At 45.3% G+C, this 26,769-nt stretch overlaps 1 protein-coding gene across 2 annotated transcripts in view; it reads right to left on the bottom strand.

Moving 5' to 3' along the window:
- kcnd3 (potassium voltage-gated channel, Shal-related subfamily, member 3) overlaps nt 1–26,769 on the bottom strand; it is a 335,500-nt gene that overhangs the window by 30,840 nt on the left and 277,891 nt on the right. For both annotated transcript variants that reach the window (XM_041195750.1, XM_041195748.1), the window contains 2 exons: nt 12,902–13,064; nt 917–1,018 (listed from right to left, as the gene is read on the bottom strand). In XM_041195750.1, coding sequence (XP_041051684.1) covers nt 917–1,018; nt 12,902–13,064 — 265 coding nt within the window. The remainder of the gene's footprint in view (nt 1–916; nt 1,019–12,901; nt 13,065–26,769) is intronic.

Below are 26,769 nucleotides of genomic sequence, written 5' to 3'. Positions count from 1 at the left end.
ACTGTCGCTGGGTCAAAATCCTGGAACTCCCTTCCTAACAGCACTGTGGGTGTACCTACACTACGTGGACTGCAGTGGTTCAAGAAGTCAACTTACCACCATCTTCTCAAGAGGCCATTAGGGACGGGCAATAAATGCTGGCCCAGCCAGTGAAGCTCACATCCCATAAATGAATTTTAAAAAGTGATATAGAGAAGGGTTTGGGATATATGTGAGTGTATTAGAATGAAGAGTGTGTACTGGGGAGTGTTGAAGTGAGGTTTATACTAGAGAACATTATGATTATGTGCTTGTAACTTAGATTCACCCCAAATCTGCCAATTCAGCCCTCTTCTACTCGGCTACTAAACTGTAGAGGCCACCTTGTCCTGTTTCCTGCTTGTTGTTGTGAAACACATATAAACAGTATCCAATAATGACTGAGAGCAAGTAGTTTCTGTACATGTCTACACACATGGGTACATGTGAACCTTTCAGGTCATGGTAAGGGGCTTGATGTTTGCTAGGTTCTTACAGTGAGAGATCTGGGTTTATCTGAAGGTGATAATGGGGGTATATCAAAGTGTATGTTGAGGGGTGTGCGATAGATCATAGGAGGCTATTTTGAGGGGAGAAGGATATATCAGCCAGAGGAGTTTGGGTTATATCGAACTGTATTAGAGTGAAAGAAGAGTGTTGCAGTGAGGGGGTAGAGGGTATATTAGGCAGTTATGAGCATTGAAAGGCTCTTCCCACCATCAGAAACATGATCAACTCAATCAAACCCATGGGCACCAACAGAAATAGGACAGACATAATCAAACCTGGGTGTGCTCAGGCACTGTCCACCAATAGAACTATTTTAACTCATGTCAATCATTCCTAAGCACCCCTGACCTTGGCATCTAATCGCTACACAGTCTGATATTGAACCTACTGTGAGCTCCAGTGCTTCGTTCATCAAGCCGTTACGTTTGATTTGAAGATAGGCGTTGGCATTTCCGGTCTTTGCAATCTTTATCCTCGCAAGCCTGGCTTTCTGTGAAGAAAAACAAGATAGTCTCAACATTTATCATCTGAACTATTTCATCCTTTGATTAGCTTCCTGCATCTCCTTTCCCCTTTCCACATGTCTCATCACCAGTACAGTACAAACCTGGTGCAAAATGAAAAACAAATGCACAAAACCTCCCCCAGTCCCAATATTTCTTGTCTCCTCAATTTCTTATTACTCCCCTGTATTTCTCACTCTTGTATGTCCGTCCTTTCCAGTTATTCTATCCCACATGGTCTTCCTTTTGCTGTCATTTTTGCTGTCTTAAATTTGTTATCCATCACATTGCCTTTCACCCATTTTCTTCTAGGTTTCTTCAGGTTCCAATTCCTCTTATAATCCACAACTTCTAAAACACGAGCCTCTTCGTTGTCAATCTTGGCCCAGGTGGTAACCCTCTCCTGTGATACAGGAAGGTTGTGGGTTTGAGATCCACTCCAGAGACTTGAGTACAAAATCAAAGTTGACACTTCAGTATGTTGCTGAAGGAGTGCTGAACTGTAGGAGATGCCATCTTCAGGGTGAGTTGTGAAACCAAGGCCATATCTACCTTCTCAGGTGGATGAAAAAGATCCCGCTGTACTTCTTTGAGAAAGAACGGGGGAGTTCTCCCCTGTGCTTTGGCTAATATTTATCCTTCAACCAACATCACTAAAACACATTTATCTCATTGTTACTTGTGGGGGTCTGTGTGATTTCCCCCAGCAGTGACCAGAGTATCATTGGATGTGAAGAGCTTTGGTCCTGGGGTCATGAAAGTTGCTATATAAATGCAAGTGTGTTTTTTTTATTAACTTACTTGCATTTCTTAGTCCATCACTAAGAAGGGGGGATAGTGGTAATGTCACTGGACTAGTAATTCAAGGACCCAGACTAATGCTCTAGACCCACTGGTTCAAATCCAACCACAGCAATTGGTAGAGTTTAAATTCAATTAATTAAAGCTAGTCTGTATAATTATTAAAAAATAATTAAATAAATAATCCTTACCTGGTCTGGCCTACTTGTGACTTGAGAATCCACAGCAGTGTGGTTCACCATTAACTCTAAAGTGGCCTGGCAAGCCACTAATTGCAATGATAATTAGAGATAGGCAACAAATCCTGGCAGGACTGCAGAGCTTAAATCAGATCCATTTGCTGTGGGATTGCTTAGCTCTGTTTACCACTTGTTACTGTTTCCTTTAAACTTTGTCTTTGGTTTTACAGCTGACCTGACTTAGGGGCTGTGCTTGATTTATCCTTTATTTGTTAATTTAGTTTAATTGTTTTAACTCCAAAAGAGTTACCACTTGTTGCTTAAGCAGTTTGACTTGCAAGTAGTCCTATGTTGTAGCTTCACCAGGTTGACACCTCATTTTTAGATATGTCTGGTCCTGTTCCTGCATGCCCTCTTGCACTCTTCATTGAACCGGAGTTGATCCCCTGGCTTCATGGTAATGGTAGAGTGGGGGATATGCCAGGCCATGAGGTTACAGATTGTGTTCGAGTACAATTCTGCTGCTGCTGATGGCCCACAGCACCTCATGGCTGCCCAGTCTTCAGTTGCTAGATCTGTTTGAAATCTATCCCATTTAGCTCGGTGGTAGTGCCACACAACACGATAGAGGGTATCCTCAATATGAAGACATGACTTTGTCTCCACAAGAACTGTGTGGTGGCCATCCCTACTGACACTGTCATGGACAGATGCATCTGCAGCAGGCAGGTTGGTGAGGATGAGGTCAAGTATGTTTTTTCCTCTTATTGGTTCTATCACCACCTGCCGCAGACCCAGTCTAGCAGCTATGTCGTTTAGGAACTCAGCTAGCTTGGTCAGTAGTGGTGCTACCGAGCCACTCTTGGTGATGGACTTTGAAGACCCCACCCAGAGTGCATTCTGTGCCCTTACAACCCTCAGTGTTTCCTCCAAGTGGTGTTTAACATGGAAGACTGATGGCATGTAGTAATCAGCAGGTGGCTTCATTACCCATGTTTGACGTGAAACCATGAGACTTCATGTGGTCCAGAGTTGATGTTGAGGACTCCCAGGGGAACTCCCTCCTGACTGTATTTTTAAAAATTCATTCACGGGATCTGGGCTTCGCTGGCTGGGCCAGCATTTATCGCCCATCCCTAATTGCCCTTGAGAAGGTGGTGGTGAGCTGCCTTCTTGAACTGCTGCAGTCCATGTAGTGTAGGTACACCCACAGTGCTGTTAGGAAGGGAGTTCCAGCATTTTGACCCAGCGACAGTGAAGGAATGGCGATATATTTCCAAATCAGGATGGTGTGTGACTGGGAGGGGAACTTCCAGGTGGCGGTGTTCCCAACTATCTCCTGCCCTTGTCCTTCTAGATGGTAGTGGTCATGGGTTTGGAAAATGCTGTTGAAGGGGCCTTGGTGAATTCCTGTGGTGCATCTTGTAGATGGTACACACTGTTGCTACTGTGCATCAGTGGTGGAGGGAGTGAATGTTTGTGGATGTGGTGCCAATCAAGTGGGCTGCTTTATCCTGGACTTTGTCAAGCTTCTTGTGTGTTATGGGAGCTGCACTCATCCAGGCAAGTGTGGAGTATTCCATCACACTCCTGACGTGTGCCTTGTAGATGATGGGCAGGTTTTGGCATGTCAGGGGGTGAGTTAATCATCACAGGATTCCTAGCCTCTGACCTGCTCTTGTAGCCACAGTATTTATACGGCTGGTCCAGTTCAGTTTCTGGTCAATGGTAACTCCCAGGATGTTGCTAGTGGGGGATTCAGTGATGGTAATGCCATTGAACATCAAGGGGCGATGGTTGGATTCTCTCTTGGTGGAGACGGTCATTGCCTGACACTTGCGTGGCACAAATGTTACTTGCCACTTGTCAGCCCAAGCCTAGATATTGTCCAGGTCTTGCTGCATTTGGACATGGACTGCTTCAGTATTTGAGGAGTCGTGAATGGTGCTGAACATTGTGTATACCACTGTGCTGCCACCTCTGCTGGATCTGTCCTTCTGGTAGGACAGGACATACCCAGGGATGATGATGGTGGTATCTGGGACACTATCTGTAATATATGACTCCATGAGTATGACTATTGAGATCCTGGGAGCCACCAGGATTTGAGGGGAGAGGAGGTGGCTGTGTTCCAGTGAAGAGCAATGGAGGGGCTGGTGGAAGAGCAGGTAGGAATCAAACTGTGTCATATCAGTCATCCGAAACATTGGTGAGCTGTGTTCCTTTGTTTTGTTCAGTTATGGGATGTGGGCATCACTAGGCCAGCATTTATAGCTCATCTCTAATTATCTGTATTCAGAGGGTCTGGTGTCACATGTAGGCCAGACCAGGAAGGACAGCAGATTTCCTTCCCTCTAGGGCATTAGTGAACCAGATGGATTTTTACAACAATCAGCAATGGTTTCATGGTCATCATTAAACTCTTAATTCCAGGTTTTATTGAATTCAAATTTCACCATCTGCTGTGGTGGGATTTGAACCTGGCTCCCTAGAGCATTAAGTTGGGTCTCTGGATTATAAATCCAGTGACAATACCACTATTCCAGTGCTGGGGGTGGGATGGGGGCTTGGGAGTTAGTGCGGGCCGGTTTCAATCCTGCACTAGCTCTGGATGGTGGTAAAGGTGGGAGAGGATTAGTGAAGCCACCAGTGCCTGGCCTCTGGTTTCAGAGCACCTCTCCCTCTGGGACTAGAAGGCCTCCAGCTTGAAGCCTGTCTGCCTGCAGCACCGAATGGGCATAGGTGCTGTAAACCAAGGAGTCATTTCCATCTCCTGCTGCTTCAGCTGGAGATTAAAGATCCCACGGCCCCTGTTAGACAATCATTCCCCTGGTGTAATAACCAACATTACAATCTCCAGACCCACATCATTCCTCCTTCTCCCCTTCACTTACCCTCAATCATTAAAGCTGAAGGGTACAAGGGGCCCAGAAGCACCAGGGCCCATGAGTTATCTCCTGGGCCCTGTACCTGGTGATTACCTAGTATTTAGCTTGTGTCTTTTACAATTCCCATTGAATCAAGTGATGGAGTGTGTGCATCTAAGACAAGAGCTCTGCACTTGAAGAGCCATGAGAGAATGGTTTGGAATGTGCAATGTTGTAATTAACGCAGTAGAGTGAAGGCACGTGGAGGAGGAATAGAGCAGAGGGCAACGTGGATTTAGCTTAGGAGGAAGAATAGAGCACAGTTTAGGAGAGCATTGAGCAGAATATTATTGTATCCATCCACTGTTACCAAGTCTGTGCACTCAGAGTATAATAGATTTGCTCTCCAAACCAGAAAGTACATACTTATTAAAAGTATTCACCCAGGATATGTGAAGTATGTTCAATCACAAAATCTAATTCATTTGAAAAAAATGTTCTGTTACATTTAGAACAATAGAACATATTAGAATTACTTAAAGGACTTATACTGCGATATTTCCACTGTCTATACACAGAGAATTAATGAAAATATTAGCACCTAATAATGGTAATGAGAAGCACACACTTAAGACAAAATTGCTATCATTATTCAATAATTGTCAGATTGAGCAGGTCCACCAAGACTTATGCACTGAAGTGGAAAAAACAATTGATTCTTTGGGATGACAGCCAGGTCAGATCCACAGTGATTTTGGCCTCAAAACCTCCAGAAACTCGTGCTGCTGCTCTTCTTGTTCTTGCACATACTCCAGGCTGAGATGTGGAGGCAGTGCCGCACAGAGAGGGTGCTGCGTTGTCAGAGGTACTGTCTTTTTGATGAGAAGTCAAACCGAGGTCCTGTCTGCCCTCTCTGACAGTCACAAAAGATCTCTGTTTAGGCTGTCTAAGTTGGAGACCTGCGCTGACTCTTCTTTCGCAGATCATATGATCCAATAAGACCATTCTCAGAGTATACTAGCAGTGAATAAGATGGATCTCAGGTCTTGCGCCTGCCGTTCTAGAAAGAAAAGGGAACACCTGGTTCCAATTGCGACACAGCAATTAGTCTTCAAGTGGAGGTCAAGCACATCCCCACAAGAAAATAAAGAAAGAGAAATGGAAAAAGGCCCTTTCACTTGTAGGAAAGCTGGTTCCTAATAGCAGCCCTTTTCTGTTTCAGGTTATCACGTTCGCTTTGTCCAGCAAACGCTGGCTGCGCCCTTAATATTAACACATTAGTTGGTGCTTGAAACATTATAGGCAGAGAGACCGATTAACTGATCAAACACTAGTGGTTTATTGGAACTAAGGACAGGACACATACAATTTGTGCTTCTTCAACCACCTCCAGCTCTAGACTTCCTGTTACCCAAGAAGCCCATGCTGTGTAGCGATTGGTCAATACAGTCACATGGTCAACTAACTACATTCTCTTAAGGGTACAGAACACTCCATTTTACTACAAGCCCCATTGCTCGTGTTTGCTGGAGATGTTAAGTTGGTCAAAGCCCAGTAAATGGGCAGATCATAAACCTAAATCGGGAGAAACAAACTAGGAGCAACAAACAAAAAGAAAGACTTGTATTTCTGTAGCGCCTTTCACTACCACTGGACGTCCCAAAGCATTTTACACCCAATGAAGCACTTATTGCAGTTTGGTCACTGCGGTAATACAGGAAATGCGACAACCAATTTGTGTATAGCAAACCCCCACAAACAGCATTGACCAGATAATCTGTTTTTTTTGTGATGTTAATTGAGGGATAAATATTGGCCAGGACACCATGGAAAATGCCCCTGCTCTTCTTGGAAATAGTGGCCATGAGGTCTTTTACATGCTTCAGTTGAACAGGGCATTGGTGAAACCACATCTGGAGTATTGTGTACAGTACCAGTCTCCTTATTTAAAGAAAGATGGAAATGCATTAGAAGCAGTTCAGAGAAGGTTTACTAGACTAATACCAGGAATGGATGGGGTTGTCTTATGATGAAAGGCTGGACAGGTTAGGCTTGTGTCCACTGGAATTTAGAAGAGTAAGAGTTGACTTAATTGAAACCTTTAAGATCCTGAGATGTCTTGATAGGGTGGATGTGGAGAGGATGTTTCCTTATGTGGGAGAATCTAGAATTAGGGGTCACTGTTTAAAAATAAGGGGTTGTTCATTTCAGACAAAGATGAGGAGGATTTTTTTCTCTCAGAGGGTTGAGAGTCTTTGGAACTCTCTTCCTCAGAAGGCGGTGGAAACAGAGTCTTTGAATATTTTTAAGGCAGAGCTGGATAGATTCTTGATTAACTATAGGGTGAAAGGTTATCAGGGGTGGGAGGGAATGTGGGGTTGAGGTTACAATCAGATCAGCCATGATCTTATTGAATGGCGGGGCAGGCTCGAGGGGCCGAGTGGCCTACTCCTGCTCCTAATTCTTATGTATCCATCTGAGAGGGCAGACAGGGCTTTGATTATAACTCCGCATCTCAAAGATAGCACCTCTGACACTGCAGCATCCCCTCAGTAATGCACTGAGAACTGCCAGCCTGGGTTATGTTCTTGAGTCTCTGGAACTGGGGCTTGAACCCACAACCTTCTACTTTAGAGGCCAGGAGTGCTACTCATTGAGCCATGTCTGAAAAGAATTCTATCGGGGGCCATAGATCGAGGGGAAATGGTCCAAAAAATGATCCCACTGACAATTTATGACATCTGGAGTTGTGAAACCTAATTACATGTGCAAACACCAGAAACAACTCAGGTCAGAGGTTCCAAACTAGGTTGGTTATAGCCAACTGTCCATGATGGGTATTCATTGGGAAGAATGCCCAGTCAACCCCTTGTGATTCAATCTCAGATTTCCCTCCATTCCTTTGAGAAGTCTGTGCCTGAAGCTGACTGAGAACTGGAGTCCAATTCAAACCCACTGTAAAATGGCACCATTGAGTGACATTGAGGGAACAAGTTTGATTGAATTATAACTGGCCTGGGCTTCAGTGAATGAAGTCAAGCAACAAACGAGAAAGACTTGCACCTATATAGCACCTTCCATGACCTCAGGATGCCCCAAAGCATTTCCCAGCTGATGTAGTGCTGAGGTGTAGTCACTGCTGTAATGTAGGAGGGCAAGGGGGCTGGTGTCCAGATATAAGCCGCAATGGGCTTATATTCATTTCTCACTTCTCAGAGTATCAAGCTTTTCTTGACGGGTCCTGGTTTGCCGTGGAAAACAAAAACAGAATTACCTGGAAAAACTCAGCAGGTCTGGCAGCATTGGCGGAGAAGAAAAGAGTTGATGTTTTGAGTCCTCATGACCCTTCCACAGAACTGAGTGAATATAAGGAGAGGGGTGAAATATAAGCTGGTTTAAGGTGGGTGGTGGGGGGGTTGGTGGGGGGGGATTTTTCTTTTCCCACCTATTTCCATTATTTTTAAATCTTGTATGCCCTGCTAGTCTTTCCACCCCACCCCAACTAGAGCTATACCTTGAGTGCCCTGCCATCCATTCTTAATTAGCACTTTCATTTAGATAATATCACCACCTTCAACACTTCTTTGTTCCATTGTCTGTGACATCTTTTGATTATCTGCTCCTATCACTGCTTGCTTGTCCCTACAACCACATCACACCCCCCCAAATTCTCTCCCCCCCACCCATCCCCGCCCCCCCAACCTTAAACCAGCTTATATTTCACCCCTCTCCTTATATTCGCTCAGTTCTGTCGAAGGGTCATGAGGACTCGAAACGTCAACTCTTTTCTTCTCCGCCGATGCTGCCAGACCTGCTGAGTTTTTCCAGGTAATTCTGTTTTTGTTTTGGATTTCCAGCATCCGCAGTTTTTTGTTTTTATTTTTTGTTTTTATCTCTGGTTTACAGTGGAGCAGGTTTGTCCTGTGGGCCGGATTGTAGCCCTGAAGCCATTCTATGTGGCCCCCGGAGCTACAGCTCAAAGTGCCAGTCAGACATGAAGTTGAAGATTCCGCAAGGGGCTGCTCCTCCAATCATAGGCCTTTCGCCTCCTGTGTTTGCTGCTGATAGGCTCACTAGGCCCATGTTGGAGAGAAACAGGCTGTGATTGGAGGAGCAGCGAACACCAGCGGCAGTGAGTACGCTGGGTAAAACAGAGGTTTTCGGGGGGGGGTTGGGATGGGGAAAGAGAAGCTGGGGAGGAGCGACGGTGGGACCCCCAGAGAGGAGAAACTTCAGGGGCCTGGCGGAGAGAAGCTGCGGAGCCTGGGATTGGGGGTGAGGGAAAGGTTGGCTGGTGTGTGTGTGTGTGTGTGTGTGTGTGTGTGTGTGTGAGAGAGAGATAATGGCCTGAGTCTTCTGGTCATCGTGTGGGGCCCCACTTGCTGACGCGTAAAATGACGCATGGTGACATCGAGCATGCGTCCCGATGTCACTGCTCATCGTCATTCAGATCTTCCGTTTGGCGGGCGTGTACCTGATTCGGACGTGCGCCCGCTGAACTGTCAAAGGCCTATTAAGGCCGTTAATACTCTAATTGAGCTGGTTGTCTGGGCTAAAACAAAAACAGAATTACCTGGAAAAACTCAGCAGGTCTGGCAGCATCGGCGGAGAAGAAAAGAGTTGACGTTTCGAGTCCTCATGACCCTTCGACAGAACTTGGGTGAGTCCAAGAAAGAGTTGAAATAAGAGTTGTCTGGGCTGCCCGTCCAACCTTAAGGTCGGCGGGGGGGCAGGTGAAGAGCCCAGGCGGCCTTCGCATTTTTCATGAAACCTCATCCAAGGGCGGGATGAGGTTTCCTTCAGCGTTTATAAATTGAACAAAAATTTTTATTAAAATTCATCAACATGTCCCAGCTCATGTGAAACTGTCACATGAGGGTTCACGTCTGAGTAATTTTTTTCTTTTCTTTATTTAATATCTTCATAATCAAACTAACCTCCTTGAGGCAGCTCCGTGCCTCAGGGGGATTTCGCATGAGTGAAAGAGCACAGGCCCCGACTCAGCCTCCTACCTCCGCCCACACAGGGAGTGCTGAGCACTTCTGGGTGTGCGTCACGCTGGGCGGGCTTTAATTGGCCCTGCCCACGTAAAATGGCGGCGCGCAGCCAATCGCGGGCGGCGATCGACTGTGTGCCCACCCACGCCCACTCCCGCTCAGCCCCTGACGGGGAGAAAATTCTCTTCAATGAGTGTGTGAGAGAGAGGGAGTGTCTGAGAGAGAGACAGAGAGAGCGCCTGTGTGTGTGTGTGTGTGTGTGCGTGTGTGTGCACGACAGAGTGTGAGAGAGAATGAGTATGAGAGAGTGTGAGGGAGAATGTCTGAAAGAGTGTGTGTGTGAGAGAGAGTGAATGAGTGTGTGAGAGAGAATGTGAGTGAGCGTGTGAGAGAGTGTATGTGAGAGAGAGAAAATGTATGAGGCAGAAAATATGTGTGAGAGAGTGAGTGTGTGTGTGTGGCAGAGTGTGGGAGAGAGAATGAGCGTGAGGGAGCGTGTCTGAGAGAGTTTGTGTGAGGGGGAGAGCGAGTGAGTGTGTGAGAGAGCGTGTGTGAGAGACAGAAAGTGTTTGTGAGAGAGAGAGAAAGTGTTTGTCTGAGAGTGAGAGAGAGAGATAGAGAGAGGCTGGGATTTTCTGGCCCTGTTTGCAGCAGAAATCACCATGGGCAGAACAGAAAGTTTGACGGACCAGCCAAAGGGCTGTTGATTTTGGGTCGGAATTTTGAGTCCCGTGGTGGGCGGGACCAGAAACTCCCAGCCAGAGTGTGTATGTGACAGAGAGAGAGAGAGAGTGAGAGAGTGAGTGTGTGAGTGAGTGTGTCTGGCTTACACCCAGCCTCAGAATTCTCACTCACCCTCATCCCCACACACACCAACAGATATTCACACCCACTCACACAGTGGGTGACGGTGAGTGAGTGACTACCCTGAGACTGGGAGTGAGGCGGACACAAACACCCTGACCCTCTCACACCCTAATGGCCATCTTTATTAATTACTCTTTTTTAAAGTTATCAATTTATTGCTTTGACCTTGCTTTATTTTTGCTCAGCAAGTTGCTTCTTTTCTTCATGCTAAACACTTTTTTGAAATTCACATATCTTTCCGAAAATTTCTCATTGGCTCTTTTGAGTGCGAAAAACATGGAAATGTGCCCCCCACCCCACCCCATGCAAAAAGGTTGGACAGGCCTGAGCTATACAAACGCAAGCTATTCTTTCCAGAAAGAGAAGGCTGATGTTACAGAGTCCTTTAAGATTATGAAAGGGTTTGATCGGGGACAGATGGAGAAGATGATTCCACTTATAGCGAGAACAAAGCTAGGGGCCATAGAAATAAGATAGTCACTTATAAATCTAATAAGGAACTCGGGAGAAATTTATTTAACGAGAGAGTGACGGGAATGTGGAACCCCTCCTATCAGGGAGAGCAGTCGAGATGAATAATACAGATGCATCTAAGAGGAAGCTAGATACACACATGAGGAGAAAAGGAATATTATGCTGATAGGGTGGGATGAAGAGGGGTGGGAGCAGACTCTTGTGGAGCATAAACACCAGTATGGACCAGTTGGGCTGAATGGCCTGTTTCTGTGCTGGAAATTCTATGTATTTCTACGTGATGCAGCAGTGCTGTGCTGTCGTGCTAGGCTGGATAATGCGCTTAAACCTTTGAACTCACTCCAGGTCTTGAGCACATAATCTAGAGGCAAGATTGCTAGCAATGAGCCCAGTTGACACTTGAATGCACAGGTAAGCATAATAGAGTTGCGAATACTCCTGATATCTGACTGCAGCAAAGCTCAAGTAGAAACTGTCAAATAGTGAAAGGTGATGTCCACTGCTGGGTCTAGCTGCAAATATGGAAGTGGAATTTCGAACTAATGCTTGAAGTATAAAGAGGGAGCAGGGAGGAGGTTTCATGCAAAACTTTGTTAGAATCTAGAATACACAAGCCAAGGAGGAGTTTGTGGAGAATTATTTTACACAGTGAGTTGTTGTGGTTTGGGATGCGTTGCCTGAAAGGGTGCTGGAAGCAGACTCAATTGTCATTTTCGGAAGATAATTAGATAACTACTTGAAGGGGAAATAAATTACAGTACAGGAATGGAATTGGATACATAGTCCCTTTGGAGAATTGGCAGCTCGCACAGGTGCACGGGACTGAATGGATTCCTTCTGTGCTGTAATTTCTACAATTGCCTGCTTGAGGGTATTGCAAAGCACACAGTGACAGATAAACAGTAATCAAGTAGAGGAACTGCATTAAGCATCCTTCCAGCCTGACTGGGCTAACATAGAACTACACAGAATTGTCAACAAAAAATAGGTCATACAGCTCAACTGGTCTATGCTGGTATTTATTGTCCAGATAAACCTCCTTCTTCCCCACATCTAACCCTATCAACATATCCTTTTATTTCTATCTCCCTCATTTACTTACCTCATTTCCCATTAAAAGTTACACTACTCGTCTCAACTACTCCTTGTGGTAGCAAAGTTCGTATCCTCACTGATCTCAGGGAAAAGAGGTTTCTCCTGAATTTTCTGTTGGACTTATTAGTCTTATTAGTTATTATCTTACGTTCATGGCCCTTATTTCTGGTCTCGCCCTCAAGTAGAAATATCTTCTCTACAGCTATCCTATCAACCTTTTCATAATCTTGACGATCTCTATCAGGTCACCCCCTCAGCGTTGATCTGATCGAAAGGTGGAATAGGCTTGAGTGGCTGAATGGCCTCCTCCTGTTCCTATTTGGCTCCCGTAGCTCACTAGTGGCGCTTAGGTGAAAGATTCACCCAAAAAACGGGCCCTTTGCCAGTCAGTTTCTGGCTCAGATTTGATTTGGCAGTGAAGGTTAGGAATGGCCCTCGTCATAGTTTCTGTTGGGGTTTGGGGGCGGGGGGGGGATCGGTGTTGCAGTCAAATTTCTGAGCCATGATTTTTAATTTGGTGCCTCAGTGTGTTTCAGATTGTGGTGAATCAGGAGTGTGAGACACCGCAGTGACTGGTCAATGGGTTTTACCTTTTGCGCTCGACGCTTGTCTGCTCGCTGGTTCTGGTGATAGATTCTGCTGAAGTTGGAGACAATGACTGGCACAGGTAGAGCAATCACCAGCACACCACTCAAGGAGCAGATGGAGCCAAAAATCTTCCCGGCGATTGTCTTCGGTACCATGTCACCATACCTAGGAGAGAAAGGAAGAGTGCATTTTAATAGAGCAACCTACACCAGATGGATTGCAATAGTTCAAGAAGGCAGATCAGTACCACTTTCCTGAGGGCAATTAGGGATGGACAACAGGTGCTGAGTTTACCAGCGATGCTTACATCCTGTGAAAGAATTAATAAAAAACATTTTTCCATTATTTCCCTCAGTCCATTTTTAATCCATAAACATGTTTGAATTGCCACTTCAGCCCATTTTCACAGTGCCTCCTGACTCCCCAAAGCCTGTCCACCATTTACAAGGCACAAGTCAGGAGTGTGATGGAATACTCCCCAATTGCCTGGATGAGTGCAGCTCCCACAACACTCAAGGAGATCGACACCATACAGGATAAAGCAGCCCCGCTTGATTGGCATCCCATCCACAAGCATTCACTCCCTTCACCATCAGTGCACAGTGACAGGAGCGTGTACGATATGCAAGATGCACTGCAGCAACTCACCAAGGCTCCTCTGACAGCACCTTCTCAACCTGCACCCCCCAACCGCCTAGAAGAACAAGGGCGGCAGGAACATGGGAACACAACGATCCAAAGTTCCCCTCCAAGTCACACACCATCCTGTCTTGGAACCAGTTTGCCATTCCTGCAACATTGCTGGGACTCCCTTCTTAATGGCACTGTGGGTGTATTTACAACACATGGACTGGAGGATTCAAGAAGATGGCTCACCACCACCTTCTCAAAGCCAATTAGGAATGGGCAATAGATGCTGGCCTTGCTGCTGAAGCTCACATTCTGAGAATGAATGAACAAAATACTCCACAACTCCATTACCCTTTGGGCTATGTTTCTGCAGGACCTTCTGATTCCTAAGGTCTTATCACTTGACCGCCTACATCAGTAACTACACACTTTATCTATAGACTCAGCAACACTTGCTGCTGAAGTTATGGTTACCAATCAGCAGATTCTCCAGGGAAATCCATGGCAGTCTTTGCCAAAAAAAACCTTTGGGTCACAAATCCACAGAAAGCTGTCACAGAGACATCTTCATTCCATCAATCAATGTGAGAGAGATGGTGACCTAATGGTATTGTCACTGGACCATAATCCATATGATCAGGCTAATCTTCTGTGGGTATGGGTTCAAATCCCATTGTGGCAGCTGTTGGATTTTACATTCAATGAATGAAGTTTGGAATTGAAAGCTAGTCTCACTAATGATGACCATGAAACTATCATCAATTGTTGTAAAAGTCTGGTTCACTCTTACCCTTTAGGGAAGGGAATCTGCCTGGCCTGGTTTACATGTGATTCCAGGTCCACAGCAATGTGGTTGACTCTTAACTGTCCTTGGGAATGGCCAAGCAAGCCATTCAGTTTGGGCAATAAATACTGACCTTGCCAGTGACGCCCACATCCCATGTAAGAATTAATAAAAAACCTGGGTTAATGTCTTAGAGGTGAGAGGTCACTGCTATTGCCAGCCAGAACCTGTCTCTTTCATGTTGGAGAAAAATTTCCTTTTCTTTCATCTGAACTGAATCCAAAACCCAGTTTTCAGTGAGTTAAAGACTCCATTATGTTATAGCTGGCTACTCACTCCTGGGTATCTGTTATTCGATATATAAATTTCTCAATCTCTAGATTAGATTCCAGCCTGTAACTTCTTCATGGTGAATTGTTATCTACCTCTTGAACTCTTGCTGTAATTGCTGTCTAGTCTCTAATCTCTTACTTATGCTTAATTCACATGATGATGAGATGCCTGCAGGCAAACCCAGAATCGGGTTGGAGAATTAAATGACAGCTGCTGCTATCCTTGTCACTGTCTCTCATCATCTTTTCTGATATTTGGGGATTGCGCGTGGTCAGGAGCTGTCACATTAATATGGCTTCAGGTCAAAGGTCACTTTCTAACTGATCTCCGAACTACCCCCGCAACTTACCAATTTACAATGGCTTGTTTTCTTTTCCAAATGACTTTGGTGTTAAAACACCCTGTAGGTTCCTCGAAAGTTCTGTGTGTACATGCTTCGTTTAAATCTGTCAAAAGGCATTTCCTCAACTGTTTCCACTGCCATCACTCACTTCCCCCCCAACCTGTCCAAGACATTTTATTTTAAATTCTGAAATTCTTTTGGTAACTCTCTTTCACTTAATTTCCTCAGACTTTCTACTTCCAGTAACCTCACTGGAAGTTTCAGAAAGCCCCCACAGGTACAATGGGCCAATTCTGATTCTAAAGGGCATGCAATCCTGTTTTTCAATGTAAATTGTTTAGGGTCACAGTTCTGCTAAAATTCAAGACCTTTGCTTCCCTAATCCCCTAAATATTTGACTCCGACGACAACAACAATTTGCATTTGTGTAATGGCTTTAACATAGCAAAATGTTCCAAGGCACTTCACAAAAGCGCTACTAGGGAAAATCTGACACCGAGCCACATGAAGGTATATTAGAACAGGTGACTAAAAGCTTCTGTCAGAAAAGTAGGTTTTAAGGAGCAAGTTAGGGTATTAAAGTAGGAAAGCAAAGCGGCAGTTGGAAAGGGTATGGGGGGAATACCAGGGCTTAAGGCCTTGGCAGCTGAAGGTGCGGCTGCCAGTGGTGGAGACATTCTTTTCACTCTTACTCTCTTCACCCGGTGACACTGACTGTCCCAGTGGGGTGTGGTTCTATTGGTGAACGAAATTCCCAAACATGCCCAAGGGCTAGTATCTGTGTCTGCGTCTCAATAATGAGTGGCTGTTCCTGTCTGACTTCCAGTGAGGGGTTACTGGAGAGTTATAAAGGGCAGAGGTCAGGGTCAATTCTTCTCTTTCTAACCTTCACCTACCTCCATTGCCTCTGCCCTGGATGAGTTTGTCTCAATGCTTCAGGGTATTTTGCAGAAAGCTGTTAGTCCTTCACACTTAGTCGTCGAGGCCTTGTTTAGCGTAGGGTCATCCCAACCTCCGCTTTTGTGATATGGTTTATTAGGGTTTGGAACGAGGGGCCATAGATTGAGGCTGCCAACCTTGCAGGATTATCCCGGAGTCTCCAGAAATTGAAGAGTAATCTCCATTAATGAGTGAGCAACCCAGGGGGAAAAAAATCAAAGGCAGCAATGAATACAATTGTGTTTTTTTAATTTTCCTTTCACACATTAATTTATTAGTTAGAAGACTATTGGCGATGGGATGGGGGGAAAGGCTGTTACATTAATAGTCAAGATTTATCCATTCAGGTGACAAAAAAGCCTTTCTCCTTTTTAGAAAAAAATATTCATTTATGGGACATGGCCATTGCTGGCAAGGTCAGTATTCATTGCCCTTCACTGACCGGCTTGCTAGACCATTTCAGAGGGCTGTTGAAAGTCAACCACATTGCTCTGGGTCTGGAGTCACATATAGGCCAGGCTGGGCAAGGATGGCAAATTTCCTTCTTTAAAGGATACAGGTGAACCAGATGAGCTTCTGTGACAATCTGGTACTCTCATGAGCAACATTGGCAATACTAGCTTTTAAATTCCCTAACTCCTGTAGTGGGATGTGAGTTCATGACTCCAGATTATTAATCCAGGGTTAGTGGTCTGCCAACATAGCCACTAAGTAGCCATCCTCTATCGCTGGTTGTGGACAGGCAGTGGTACCAGGTGGGAATGTGTGGGGGGGGGATGAGTTGCAGCAGAAGGTCACACGGTGAAACCTCCAGGAATACTTCCAACTAGAATTGTCATCCAAATCATAGGCACATGATTCAATATGAGAGATTTAGAACAAAGAGCAAGAGAAAGTAGTAAGTAAGTTTGTGGAGTTTACCTCCAGTGTTAGTGACTGAGGCAGAACCCATGTCAACAGCCAAGAGTTAGTTGGACAGATAAAGGAAGTAAAGGAGGTTGAAGGGAGTGGAAACAAGGTGGTTGAATGTGATTAGGACAAGTTGCCTGTGTGGAGGGTAAATGCCAACATGAATTGGTTGGGCATGATGTAACTTCTAGGTATTCATACATTTGGAGAAACAGGATAAAGCAGCCCGCTTGGCTGACACCCCATCCACCATCTTCAATATTCACTCCCTCCACCAGCGATGCACAGTAGCAGCAGTGTGTACCATCTACAAGATGCGCTGCAGGAACTCATCAAGGCTTCTTAGGTAGTACCTTCCAAACCCACAACCGTTACCATCTAGAAGGATAAGGGCAGCAGATAGATGGGAACACCACCACCTGGAAGCTCCCCTCCAAGCCACTCACCATCCTGATTTGAAAATATGTCGCCGTTCCTTCACTGTCGCTGGGTCAAAATCCTGGAACTTACCCACAGCACTGTGGGTGTCCCTACACCACATGGACTGCAGTGGTTCAAGGGGGCAGCTCACCACCACTTTCTCAAGGGCAATTATTGATGGGCAATAAAAATGCTGGCCTAGACAGCATCGCCCAAGTCTTGTTAAAAGAATTAAAGGAAAAGCCCTAAAGCTATCTCCAAACATGTGTAACATTACTTCCAGGAGGAGGGAAAACCCATGACCAGTTTTTGGAATGAAATCCTTGGTAAAACCCTCCCTGACTTGTACTGCAACCAAGCAAACTCCCAGTGACCAATGTTAACCATAATGCGCCACTAGAGGTGCTGAAACTAACTCCTTACCCACCCACGATTCCCAATCTCCTTATAATTAAACAGAGCTCAGAAATGAATACATCACTCTAGGAAGACTGTGTCCCTTTAAATAGCTACCCTAGATGTTGTCAAGATTGTTGAGTGTTGTTGGAGCTTATTTTTTGACTGTTAACCATATTTCCTCTGACACTATTACCACCCATTTACTATTGCTGACACATAGGGCAGGCATGGCGGAGATGGGGTGGGTGGGTGGGTGGTGCATGGGAAGATATTTCTATGGGAAATGTGATAGTAATCTATTTGTTGACTTGTTCTCTGGGGAAGATGCATCTGACTGAATGACTGAGGCGGAGATTGCTGTCCTTTAGCAGAGAGCATTATCTGTACAATCAGGCAATCTCCCTTTATGTTGACATCAGGCAATTCCCCTCACAGAGCTTGGCACAGAGGGATTCAGAAAATGCAATTCTCCATCACCTCTGCTTTTATTCCATGAAGACCTACTGTACCATCACCGAGAGGCTTTTTTTTGGGTATGGTTTTCCCAGAGAGTTGAGCACAACATCCAGGTTAACACTCCTAGTATGGTACTGAGGGAACGCTGCACTGTCCGAGGTGCTGTCTTTTGGGGAAGACATTAAATCGTGGCACCGTCTGCTCTCTTAGGAGAATGTAAAAGCTCTTAAGGCATTACTTCAAAGAAGAGCAGGCAAGTTCTCCCCAGTGTCCTGGTCAATATTTATCCCTTAATGAACATCACTAAGTACCAGGCTTTTGGACCATTATCACAATGCTAATTACAGGATCTTTTGCAAAAATTAACTGTTGTGTTTTCTACATCACAATAGTCACTATACTTCAAAAAATATTTCACTGGCTGTTAAGCACTTTGGAACAAGATGCACGTTTTTCTTTAGTTGCTGGTTTATTTCCCATTCACTGTTGACCCACTGTTTCTTTCCTAGGCAAGGGTGGGGGTGGGGGGGGGGGGGTGGTGGTTGGTGGTGGGGGTCGGGGGGGATGAATGGAAGGAATGGAGGTGATGGTGATGGTGTGAGGAAAGATGTTTAAAGGTTCGGGTTGTGTTGGTTTATAACAGCGACCAATCTAATATGGTACTCAAGGTATGTCTACATCCATTTAAATGCCACTTTTTCTACAGTCATTCTGTGCTACTTAGGCTATAAAAGTTCCACATTCTGTTGTATTACTGCTTCTCAATGACTGACCTTGCAAAGAGTCAATTGTTTGAACCTCTCCCTCAGCTAATTCACTATTATTCATGAATGACATATTGCAAGAGAGTAGATATTTCTTTTTAAAAACGTATCTACAAATAATATGTGGAAAGTGCTTTGCGATTGTCACACAAAATGTAAGACGACATGTCAGATGTAACTAAGTGCATACAAATAAAGCAGAGCTGGGGAATGTGTTTTCTGGTAACCAGTGTGAAGGGAATCTCACGTGAGTTGTGTTTTTTTTAAATGTTGAATGAGATTATCATGAATTAATTTACTAATAATTGTTTTACTGGTTCATTCACTGATATGTTATAAAGATAGGATTTTATCTTTGATAACACAGAAATGAAAAATTTTAAAGGTGCCTAACTAAATGAGTTGGTTTGAATGATTCCAAAATGTATGCTGCATCTCTGAACAGACGCTCCTGACAAAAACATGATGGACTCTTAAGGAAGTGTCTGTGATCGATAACTGAAGCTTATTAGAAACATCAGCAATTTGCTATTGTTTGTAAAAGATTGATAATAAATGTAACAATAGTGGTTTTGTTGGGAGGGTGTTGGTTACAGAATGGTGTCTCTTAAAGAAGTCTTTGTAGTATTCAGTAGGTGAACAGCAAGGGCAAAATCATCCTGGATTTGCACTAAGTGTGGTAGCGGGCGGGGTAAATTATGTTTTACCCGCCGGCTGCAATGGCAGCTTCTCACACCATATCGTCCCAAGGTGGCTGCATTAATTATGCATCCCGGGAAACACCGTTTCGATGGCGGATGGACTCCCATTCGCCCACCACTCAATTGCCTCGCCCCTTCATCACGCCGGGGGCCACATTCAAAGTGCAGCCGCGTGCGCACCTCCCAATGCTTCCAGACCATGACTGCTGCGCAGAAGACAGACTGGCTCTGAAAGTCAAAAAGACTACAGCCCCCCAGTTCAGTGATGTGTCCCTTGAGTGCCTTTTGGAAGCCATGGAGGCCTGCTGTCATGTCCTCTACCCCCACTCTGGCTGCAGAAGGGGTATCAGCATTACCAATCTGGCTTGGGAGGCAGTGGCAGTGGTGGTCAGCGCCAATGCCCTGCAAAAATGGACAGCCACCCAGTGCTGCAAGAGGATGAATGGTCTCCTCTGTTCCGCTAGGGTAACTCACTCTTCTCATCACTCTCAACTCACACACTCACAAACCTTTCACACATCCACAAGGATCTCACACCTCAAAGGACAATGCCACTAACTTTCACACACACCCTCACATCTCCATCAGGCCCATATCCTCTCAAGCTCGTGTCCTCACCAGATCCGTGACTCAGCTCACCACACAAACATTCCATGCAGTGCCTTGCGTCCTGTTCACATTCTCTCCATCTCTTTTCAAGCAGGAGAAGCTGGCTCACATCAGCAGGGAGAGGTCCCAGACCAGAGGTGGAGTGGCCCATATTAGCCCCTCAGTCACTTTGAGGAGCATGAGTGTGCCATCACACTGACTGGTGAGGATATGGACCATGTCTATGGTGATGGTGATGTGGGTGGTGAACACCCTTGTGAGGATCCCGCACCCCATCATCCCTCTCTCAATGCAAATGTGAGTACTCTCTCTCTCTCCTGCTTTTGACTCTGCTGCCATGCACTAACTATCTCTACTTTGGTTCACAGGGAGCTTTGCCAAACGACCGACAACCTCAGCCAGCCAGTCCCTCAGCTCCATCCACATCCTTATCTCCAGCCATGAGGTCTCCTCCTCCATTGAAGAGATGAACATAAGCAGCCTGGAAGACTTGTCACAGCGCTTACCCACACCCTCCACCAGCGCAGAGTCACAAATGTGCCATTCAATATGATATGGCTCTTCTTTTAATTTACATCCACTTTACTGCCCAATTGCTATATCTCTTGATTCCCTCAAGAATCCAAAAGCTTATTGACAATACTTAATGACTGAGCATTCACAGTGCACTGGAATGGAGAATTCTGAAGATTCACAACCCTTAACTAGTTAGTGAAAAACTAACTCCCTTCCCTCCCCAGCCTCAGCTTTTGAGGGCGATGGGGGAGAGGAGTGTTTCAGGTTTCCACTACTCATGAAAAAGTTCCTAACATCACTCCCGAATGGCCTCTTAAGATTTTGCCCCTCTGTTGGAGTCCCAGAGTAATTATTTTCTCTCCACCTACTTTATCCAATCCCTCAAACATCTTCAACACTTAGATCAGGTCATTTTCTATCCTCCAGGGAATGCTAGTGTGTGCCAATTGTCCTAATGTTGCCCTAAAGATGATCGATGATGGAAGGGCAGTGGATGTTATATACATGGATTTCAGTAAGGCCTTTGACAAGGTCCCTCATGGCAGACTGGTACAGAAGGTAAAGTCTCATGGGATCAGAGTGAGCTGGCAGGATGGATACAGAATTGGCTTGGTCATAGAAGACAGAGAGTAGCAGTGGAAGGGTGCTTTTCTGAATGGACAGCTGTGACAAGTGGAGTTCCGCAGGGATCAGTGCTGGGACCTTTGCTGTTTGCAGTATACATAATTGATTTGGAGGAAAATGTAACTGGGCTAATTAGTAAGTTTGCAGACGACACTAAGGTTGGAGGAGTTGCAGATAGTGAAGAGGATTGTCAAAGGATACAACGGGATATAGATCGGTTGGAAACTTGGGCAGAGAAATGGCAGATGGAGTTTAATCTGGATGTGTGAATTCCCTGGACAGCTGTGAATGCCCATATTTAATTAGGTATTCACCTGAGAATTGGTAGTGACAGTAGCTCAAATGGCAAAGGTCACATAGATTTGTGGCAGCCATTTTAGTGGCTTGTTTGAGTGAAATTTTAAAAGCATTGATGGCAAGTTCTTAATATGACGTTGTTGTATAGTACTTGGCATGGCGTGTCCTATAGGTGCAGGTTTAGTTTTTGGACTATTCCCCATCCATTGTTAATCTACTGCCTTTCCTTAGCCAGAGGATGTGGTGTGTGGAAGGAGGAGAGAAAATATACCCACCGTATAACTGGGTCCAGTACCGGAACCACTAAGGTACTGCAACACTATAAACCTAACGTTTCCGCAATGCTGATTGGAATATTTAGACTTTTTGAAATTGGGCTCTTATTTGTAGAGTTTCTGCACCTGGAGCACGTATCTTAAACTTGCACAAGGAGGTCAATGTTTGAACGACACCCACCTCCCCACCAACTACGCCCCGGCCCCCTTCCACGCTCCCACTGCCAACCCAAATTTCCAATAAGCGGTCCCATTATGCAAAGCGGAAAACCAGATCTGCAAATTCATCTATAATGGAGGCAGGAATCCTTGTGCCCCAGTGGACTGGGGCAAAAGCAGAACACTGCGGATGCTGGAAGCCTGACTGGGCAGAATTTTACTTCCCATAGGCGGGCACGTAAAATTGCACACTCGCGCAACATTTCGCTCGGTGGGTGGGTGCAAAAGTCGGAAGCGCGCCCGCCGACAATTAAGCGGGCAATTAAGCCCATTGACGGCACAATTGTCTGCAATTGCTCGTGGCCCGTCTAACCTTACAGTTGGCGAATCAGCCAGGCGGCCTTTACATTTTTGCATCAAACCTCATCCAAGGGCCGGGATGAAATTTCCGTTAGGAAATGAAATAAAAATAAATATCTGGGCACTGCGTTTTTTATGGTGTACGCTTTCGGGTGCTTGATTGTGATGCATAGATTTTTTTTTTGCCGCTTTTCACGGCGCTATTTCACTATTTAGGGGTCTGCAGCTCCCCGAGGCAGCTGTCTGCCTTCAACTTCGTGGAGCTCTCTAAGAGCGCTCACCCGCTCTCATGGTGACTTTGTCACCCACCCTCTTCCCGCCCGACCCCCGTGGCGCTGACTCTTCAGCACGTGTTTTGCACTGGCCGGCTGTTAGTTGGCCAGCCAGTGTGAAGTCGCAGTCAGGGGCCAATCGGGGGTCTGTTTCCTGACCGATTGCAGGCAGCCGATGACCAAAAAATTCAGGCCGCTAACTACAACGTGGGACTCGCCACCACCTGGAATGGTTGAAGTGAATGGCACAGATGTATTTAATGGGTAAGTTTGATAAACACATGAAGAAGGAGGGAATAGAAGGACATGTTGATAGGGTGAGACAAATTACGTTGGGAATTAAGCAGCTTGTGTGGATCATAAATGCCAGCAAAGACCAGATGGACCAAATGGCCGGTTTCTGGGTTACGTGCTCTATATCTTGCAGTGCAGCGGGTAACGTCTCTGCCTCTGAGCCGGAAGCCCCTGGTTCGAGTCCCATCCCAGGACTTGATGGCCGAGGCAGTTGTGTCCTTAATGCAGCCGAATTGGTTAAGCATCAACTTGCAAATCCTTCCAACACACTGCAATGGCAGGCGGAAAGAGTGAGAGCGATTCCTGGTCGGCCATGTTATGGAAAGAAAGTTGGAGGCTCTAGTATTCGCCATCCACAGCTCCAGACTACAACGTCCATGTAAAGGGGCATGTTGCTGCAGCAACTCGGACTTCCTGATTGAACTGTAACACACCACCGCACTCTGTGTACTTCTGTGTGACTAAGTTAGGCTAATTGTAGTGTGCCTATGACCAGCTTATCTGGCATCAGCTAACTCTACACAGGTTAGGTATCAGAATTTGCACCTTCCCAGTCTGTCTGGCTTGCAGCAGTGTTCCATTGAACTCCCAAGATACAGGGCTCTTGGTTCAAGCTAGAGATTGTGGTCAGCAGATAGAAGGAAAGTATTAATTTCAAGGTGCATTAGAATTAGGCTTCCACTCTAAGCTTTGGAGTGTAGAATCCTACTGTGCAATCTACAATATTGTCTAAGGTTAATGGGGTTATCTGATTTCCTACAAATAATTGAACTACTTACAGAGTATTAATATATAGAGGTGATTTTGATTGATATCAGTTACTGAGCTAAATCCCACTTGAAACTGTGGATAAAGCTGGAGGAAGGGAACACCTATTGCAGTCAGGAGCCTAAGGGGAATGTTCTGTCCCCTTCATTCCTTGGTACGAGCCACAAATGCTTGTCACAAAAACTTCCTGCCCCCAGTCCACAATTTTGCATTAAGGATGGAAGGGCAGGAATGAAGGGGTGAAAGCAGGCAGTCCTGGCCAACGTAGCATTTTCACCCCAAACTTATGTCCATATTAAAAGCAGCAACTTACGTCCCTAAAATGGTGCTTAAGTGCTATGCCAGGGTGGTGGATAGAGAGTCAAAAAGAGAACATAGGAACAGAAGAAGGCCATCCAACTCTAACGGCCTGTACCCCAGTCAGTTAGATATGGCTGATCTGTACCTCATTTACCCACTTCCATCCTTGCGCTTTGTAGATTCATAGGTTAATAGAACCTTACAGCACAGAAGCAGGCCACTCAGCCTATGGTACCTGTGCTAGCTCTCAGTGGTTCTCAGTCCCACATCTCCTCATTTTGTCCGTAATCCTGTAGGTACCTGGTCAATTCCTCCTTCAAATTTATTATGGAATAAACTGGCACTACATAGTCAGGCCGAGTGTTCTAGATCCTGACAGCTCTCTGAGTGAAACGATTTCTCCTCGTCTCTCCTCTAGATCTTTTGCCAATGTTTTAAATCGGTGACCTTTGATCATTAACCCACTCACCAGCGGGCCTTGAGAACCATTATAAATGGCAGAAGCAGTGAGGGGTGTAAAATCTGTGCTTGTGAATTGGCTCTTACACACCCTGATTGCCTAATGGTGGTCTGTCTCACAGTCCAGTTAAGTTTGAATGCTCCACCCTCCATGTTGTCGAGCACACTAATGCCAGCTCAGATGGTCCAAAACATTGCAGCCAACAATTTCCTCACAGGCTGTGCTGCGATACATTAAACTCACCACCAGGCTATCCATAGGACATTGAAACCGCGCTGTACAATATGATTGGAAAATGCATTTACATTTCTGTATGAAATGCTCTTCGCATGTGATATTAACGAGTGACTTACCCCATTTATTTAATTTGGGTTGCAGTCTTTTCGAAAACAAGTATCAACCTTGGCTGAGTGGCGGTGCACTTGCCTCTGAGTCCAAATGTTGGGTTCAAGACCCACTACAAATGCAAACACTTAAATCTAGGCCAGTGCTCCAGTGCAGTAGTGAGGGAGCGCAGTACTGTCTTTCAGGTGAGATGTGAAATCAGGGTCCTGTCTGCCCTCTCCGGTGGATGTGGAAGATCCCACGTCACTATTTTGAAAAATAGCAAGGGAGTTCTCCTATCAATCCTGCAAACGTTACCGCTTAAAAAAAAAATTCCTTTATCTTATTGCAAGTTGTGGGGGCTTGATGTGCGCAAAAGGTTCTCCACAGTTACCAGCATTACAGCAACACCTCATTGGCTGTGAAACAGTTGGACCATTATGAGGATGTGAAAAGCATTACAGATATGCAGGGTCTGTCTTCCTTTCAGCTTCCAAGCAGAAGTGACAGCAATGAACAACCATTTAGTGGGCCAGCAGTGCCGGAGGGTGCAAGGCGTTCGTTATTATCGCTAGGGTGCACACATCTGATTAATCCAATTAGACTAAGGACAAACAGGCATAGCCAGAATGACTTTAACTTGAATTCCAATGTCCAGCTTGCCTAAATCTGCCAAAATCTGTCCAAAACTTACAACAATAGAGGGCCAATTACCCATCGAGGGCCTAGTTGTTAACCCATTTATTTAAATGGGTGGAAAATCGAGGCCTTGCGGGCTTTCAATTTTCCAACCAACTTGTCCTGTGAGCCTCGACCTGAGTGGCCAGTCAAGAAATTATCCCTTTAATCTGCAATATAAATCGTTGACCGTTATTTGAATGATAATATCCTGTGCAATTAGGACAGTTAAAAGCCCAGAGCCGCGGTGGGGCCTTTGTGAGGTGAGTAACTCAGGCCTATGGACCTACAGTGGACTAGCTTTTAAACCACGTCCTTCGATGAGGGACGTGGGGTGTTCAATATATCGGGGTAATTTTAGATACCTGCTCTCCTGATGTGGAGCTTTGCCCATCAGAGGCTCACGTTGGGAATTCAAGCTCATCTTAATTTTCTCAAATTCCACCTCAAATATGTGAAACTCAGCACTAGGACTGCACGAAAGTTACTCCTCGCTCTTAGTTCCAAACCCGCGAGGTCAGAGTAAGATCGTTTAAGTGGTCATTTTGAATGGAGATGAAAACAGCTGGAATCTTACTCTCACAAAATTTATGGAGCATGGCTTCTTCAATAAATCCAATAAATTGGATTCATTGAGTGCAAAACATGTTGGGGTGCCCTGGGATCGTGAAAGGCGCTATAGAAATGCAACTTTTTCCTATCTCACTTTCATTCTTTCCTTCCCTCCCTCTCTTTTCTCTTTCTTCCTTTCTCAGACTTAGCCTCTTATCCCAAAGTATTTTACCTTTGACAGTTCTTGATTTAGTTTTGCACTGCTCGTGCGCACAGTTGGAGGTGAATCTAGTTGGCTGGATCAGCCATGAAATTCTCTTTACTGTTGAGGGTAACTCTGGATAATCTGCCATCTGCTAAATCTGCTCATTCCTGAAGAGGTGCAGCTGTTCGATACTGATCAGCTTGTCTTGCCTTCCCTGTGTTTTGCTCCCCATCATGACTTAATTCACATTTACACAGAGCACAGCAGGCACCAGCTCTGAAAAAAAAGGGCGTTAAAAATAAAACTTGCTACAAAATGGTTCTCACTCATCCATTTGTCATTAATCTGCATCTCACTGAATCAGGGGCTGGTGCCTCGGTGATAAAAACTGAAAATGCTGGAAAACACTCAGCAGGTCTAGCAGCATCAGAAACGGAGTTGACGTTTTGAGTCAGTATGACTCTTCTTCAGACCTAGTGTCTCAGTCTTCACCTGAGCC

The sequence above is a fragment of the Carcharodon carcharias genome, chromosome 9, assembly GCF_017639515.1.
Source record: "Carcharodon carcharias isolate sCarCar2 chromosome 9, sCarCar2.pri, whole genome shotgun sequence".
Lineage (NCBI taxonomy): Eukaryota > Metazoa > Chordata > Chondrichthyes > Lamniformes > Lamnidae > Carcharodon > Carcharodon carcharias.
This window is presented reverse-complemented; position numbering and strand designations above follow the sequence as displayed.